Genomic DNA, 5,128 nt, shown 5'->3' with positions numbered 1-5,128 from the left:
AACAACGTGGTTGGGCATAGAGCCCCCACCATTCATGTTGGGCATGGAGCCCGCCATGGTCGTACAAGCCCCGAAGGAACTAGCACCCGCGTGAGACCCGAAGGCCCCAGCATTCGTGTGAGACTCGAAGGCCCCAACACTCGATTCATTAAAGGATCCGAATGAACCACTAAAAGTGGAACCAACCGATCCACTCGAGGTGGATCCACCAGTGGGCCCAAGGGGGTTAACAAACTCCCAAGGGGTTGTTGATGAAGATGGATAGAACCCGGGGGTTGGCATCATCGATGGAATCGATGACGTGTTGACAGGTCCAGTGGTCGCCATGGTGGAGAAAATGGCGGCGGCGGATGTGGCAGCAGCGGTGTTGGATTCAGTCGACATCTCCAGCAAAGGTGTTAAATGTTTCGAAAGTGTTAAGTTCAGTTTATAGTCCAAATTCCTTCAAAGACAAGTTATCTCGTCTTGCGATTGTTGGTTTATGGGATTACAAGAGATACAGTCGGGCGTAATACAACCCAAAAGAAGGAATACAAAAAGGGAAAACTGAACTGAAATTACAATTGAGAAAACGAAACAGTAACCGTGAACAGTTATTTAGCCGAGTCGAGGATGCCTCTTTCCGCAAGACGAGATACGCTCCGGTAGTGCTCTCGGTTTAGCGTGTCGTCCCCAAAGATAAAACGGCTACGTCTCTGGTGAAGCAGCACCGCAATCAACAGAGCTCCGACGAACTGGATGGAGGAGAGGGCAGAGCTTTCGACAGAAAAACAATACAGAGAGATGAAGAGAGCTTATGCGTGTGGATGTTGTGTATGATGTCTAATGCAGTGGAATGGCTAGCCTATTTAGAGGCCAAGCCACCTGCAGGGTCAACCAAGCCATGAAGGCTCATCATGGCGCATTCGTAACCGTCGGCGGTTACAAGCTTGTGGCAGGAGTGTGCCTTACGCGTGTGGAGCGTGTGGATTTCTCACGTGGCAGCCGTGTAGGCCTTGACTGTGCCACGCTTGACGATGTGTCAAGCCACTTGAATTGCTGACTCAGCGGTGGTCTAAAAAGTTTACTACGGATCCAGACCCAAACCTAAAGACCAAGTCCAAGTCCAAGTACAAGTCCGAGATCGAGACCGAGACCGAGCCCGCGTGCACGCGTGTGGGCTCTTTCACCCATCTTGGTCCACTATAATTATTAAGTAACTTAAAGTCACTTAATTTAAGCACATTAAAAGATGTGTCACTTCTCCTATGTGGGATAATTAACACTAGTTAATTGTTCCCTAAGCTCAAACTCCAACCTTTAATTAAAAGTTAATTATGCCCAACTTTAATCCACTATTTCTCACTAACCGGAAGTCGGATTTGAGAATGTGAATATACTACATTTATCTACGTAAAATGTAGATCGACGCTATATCATTTAATTTCACAAAATTAGATGTCTCATCACTCTTATTATTTGGTCAAAATCCATTGACCGAGCATATATTATTCCATGATTTCTACAGTGCCTTTGTGTCCGCTCGTGTACGACCCCCTCCACGCCACCGGGCAATTCTTACATTGCCAGTGCATGCAATCAACGCTGCCAAGCATCCCGGGGAATCCGTGCACTTCTTCGTGAAGGCGGAGCAGGAACTGTCAATCTGTCGTGCTTGGCTTCCGGAGAAATTCATCGGTGAAGGCTGTCCGGACGCCTTTGCAGAATTGGAGCAAGCACATTCTCCTAGTGCTTTCTCCAATGTGGAGGTATTCGTCGAACACATCCGTCGTTTGTCCAGTTGCAAGTTGACGGATTGTTGCAGTGCATTTCTGCAACGTCGTGTGGCTGAGACGGCCGACGGCGTCGAACCTTTCTTGGAAGAACTCTTCCCGGGCTGCCAATGTATTTGCGATGTGGAGAAATAGTTGTCGCCGCATAAGAAAACGGCGACGGAAGTAGGTATCTCCCTACACCGGGTTATCGCTGAAGTAGTCGCGGACTAACCTTGCGGTGGCTTCCTCGCGGTTACGATGGATGTAAGTCCGGGAGCGTCTTTGGGGGGGCGGCTTCCTCCGCCTCCCGGCGTCGATCTTCTTCAAGTGATTCTTCCATTATTCGACGCATTTGCTCATATGGATCCATTAGATCGATTAAATTTGGGGGAAGAATAAAACAGATTATTTGAGATTAAAATTGGAGAGGAAAGAGAGAGGATTTGAGATATTTAGATGTGTGTTTGTGTGTGAAATGAGGATGCAATATGAGTATTTATGGAGTAAAAAAATAAAAATAAATAAAGAAAGAAAACGGTCAAAATGGTAATATTACTGTTTTCGATTTTTTTATTTTTTTTATTTAATTCAAAAAAATTTTAAAAAAATAAATTATTGCGTCAGCGTGACGAAACCCACTCGCGGGCCGGCGAGTGGGCGTCACGCATGGCCTGGGAGCGTGCCACGTCGTGGGAGCGTGTGGCGAGACATCTCGCGCTGCGTCTCGGCGTGAAGTGTGTTCCGGCGGGATGGTGACGGGATGGGACGCTGCAACGCGTCCCGCCACCGTTTCATCACAGAGGAACGAAATTCGGGCCACCCGTGACGACTGAGCAGCTTTAATCGTTAATCATGAATTAAAAAACAACAAAAAATGAGCGTAATTAATGATTAGAAGACAAGCAATCACGGACTCAAATAAAACTCTCCCTCTCCCTCTCCCTCTCCCTCTCCCTCTCTCACTTGGACAATTCCCACTTCCATCTCCATGGATCCTCCTCCTCCTCCAACCTACACCCTCACCGCCACCTCCATCTCCTACTCCAAATCCCCCTCCCCCTTCCTCTTCAAGCCCTGCTCCTCCTCCCCCCCTACCACCATCCTCTCCAACGTCTCCCTCTCCGCCCATCCCTCCCAAATCCTCGCCATCGTCGGCCCCAGCGGCGCCGGCAAATCCACCCTCCTCGACATCCTCTCCGCCCGCACCTCCCCTTCCTCCGGCTCCCTCCTCCTCAATTCCCTCCCCATCATCCCCTCCTCCTTCCGCAAGCTCTCCGCCTACGTCCCCCAGCACGACGCCTGCCTCCCCCTCCTCACCGTCGCCGAGACCTTCGCCTTCTCCGCTGCCCTCCTCAACCCCCATTCCCCCTCCGCCGTCGTCTCCGACCTCCTCCGCGACCTCTTCCTCTCCCACCTCTCCCACGTCCGCCTCGCCCATGGCCTCTCCGGCGGCGAGCGCCGCCGCGTCTCCATCGGCCTGAGCCTGCTGCACGACCCCGCCGTCCTCCTCCTCGACGAGCCGACCTCCGGCCTCGACAGCGCCTCCGCCCTCTCCGTTATGCAGACGCTCCGGTCCGTCACCGACACGCGCCGCCGCACCGTCGTCCTCTCCATCCACCAGCCTAGCTTCAAAATCCTCTCCACCATCGACCGATTCCTCCTCCTCCGCAGCGGCGCCGTCCTCCACCACGGCACGATTTCCTCCCTCGAATCCTTCCTCCTCTCCCGCGGCTTCTCCGTCCCCCCGCAGCTCAATCCCCTCGAATTCGCCATGGAAATCCTCACAGACCTCCAACCATCGGAAAAACCAGAGCAGGAGCCGGAAAATTCACCTCATTCCACCGTTCCGCTTCCAATTGAACACAAAATCAGATCTGGAAGCTCGAGAATCCACGAAATCGCACTCCTATACCTCCGATTCTGGAAAATCATTTACAGAACGAAGCAATTGCTCGTCACCAACACACTGCAAGCCCTAGGAGTCGGAATCGTGCTCGGCACGGTCTACATCAACATCGGACTAGACAAATCGGGTATCGAGAAGCGATTAGGTCTCTTCGCGTTCACACTCACCTTCCTCCTCTCCTCCACCACCGAAACCCTCCCGATCTTCATCAACGAGCGCCCAATCCTCCTCCGAGAAGCCTCCAGCGGCGTCTACCGCCTCTCCTCCTACCTAATCGCCAACACGCTCGTCTTCATCCCCTACCTCCTCGCCATCGCCGCCGTCTACTCCGCCTCCGTGTACTTCCTAGTCGGCCTCTGCCTCACCTGGCAGGCCTTCGCCTTCTTCGTCTTAGTCATCTGGACCATCATACTAATGGCCAACTCCTTCGTCCTCTTCCTCAGCTCCGTGGCGCCTAATTACATCGCGGGGACGTCGCTGCTGACGCTGCTCCTCGCCGGATTCTTCCTCTTCTCCGGCTACTTCATCTCCAGCGACCGCCTGCCAAAATTCTGGGCGTTTATGCATTTCCTGTCCATGTATAAGTACGCGCTCGACGCGCTGCTGATCAACGAGTACTCGTGCCTCGCGACGACGTGCTTGATCTGGTACGACGAAGGGAGCAAGACGTGCATGATCAACGGCGGGGATTTCCTGGAGAAGAGAGGGCTCGATGAGGGGCAGCGGTGGCGGAATGTGTACGTTATGATCGGATTCTTCGTGGTTTATCGAATTCTCTGCTTGATGGTTTTGATCAGAAGGGTTTCCAGATCCAAGAAATGAATCTTCTTCTTCTGTTTTTTAGCTTTGTTTTTACGTGTTTGTTCAGAATAAAATTCAACTGTGATTATGCATGCATGCATTACTCTCTAATTGATGTATGGATAAGAATAGAACACCATGTTTGAAAGTGAGTCAATTAATCAATTAATTTGGTCGCTATCGATTGGATTCATGGTAGAACACGATAGGCACAACAACTGAGTCACGAGGTATAAATAGATACAAACCGAATAATATTAAACACAAACAAATGTGTATCTTTCTTCAGAGATTCTACACTTTGGATCTGTATGAAACATCATAACACTTTTTTTCAACAAAAAATTAGGTTATAATTTAGGCGCTAATAAATCATAATTAATAACCTAATCCAGTCAAAATCAATTAAACCGTCATTGACTGTTAATTTTAAACTGTGACGTCCAAAAAGGATTAAATCCGGCCCGTTTTCAATTGTAGTGGACGAAATAAGTCAAAAGATAATGTCTTCATATGATCATGATCATTTTTTGCCTTTACTCTTTTAGATGTGCATGGAAGATTTTTGGATTGGATCTTCTTCTATGACATATCCGACTTCAATTTCCTCTTAAATAAGGAGTACTAGTATTAGTTGACAATCCAAATATATGTACAAACTTCTTTA

General features: G+C 49.7%; 1 protein-coding gene across 1 annotated transcript; it reads left to right on the top strand.

Moving 5' to 3' along the window:
* The first annotated feature begins 2,732 nt into the window (after window positions 1-2,732).
* On the top strand, window positions 2,733-4,572 carry LOC121750202 (ABC transporter G family member 8-like). Its single transcript, XM_042144688.1, has one exon. The coding sequence runs from the start codon at window positions 2,743-2,745 to the stop codon at window positions 4,480-4,482; it is 1,740 nt and encodes a 579-aa protein (XP_042000622.1). The 5' UTR covers window positions 2,733-2,742; the 3' UTR covers window positions 4,483-4,572.
* The last annotated feature ends 556 nt before the right edge of the window (window positions 4,573-5,128 follow it).

Source organism: Salvia splendens, chromosome 10 (assembly GCF_004379255.2).
Source record: "Salvia splendens isolate huo1 chromosome 10, SspV2, whole genome shotgun sequence".
In the NCBI taxonomy this organism is placed as follows: domain Eukaryota; kingdom Viridiplantae; phylum Streptophyta; class Magnoliopsida; order Lamiales; family Lamiaceae; genus Salvia; species Salvia splendens.
The sequence above is the reverse complement of the archived record's forward strand: the minus strand, read 5'-3'. Positions and strand labels throughout refer to the sequence as shown.

Excerpts from the sequence above, each read along its gene's own strand:
- LOC121750202 (XM_042144688.1), top strand. The coding sequence starts at position 2,743 with ATGGATCCTCCTCCTCCTCCAACCTACACCCTCACCGCCACCTCCATC.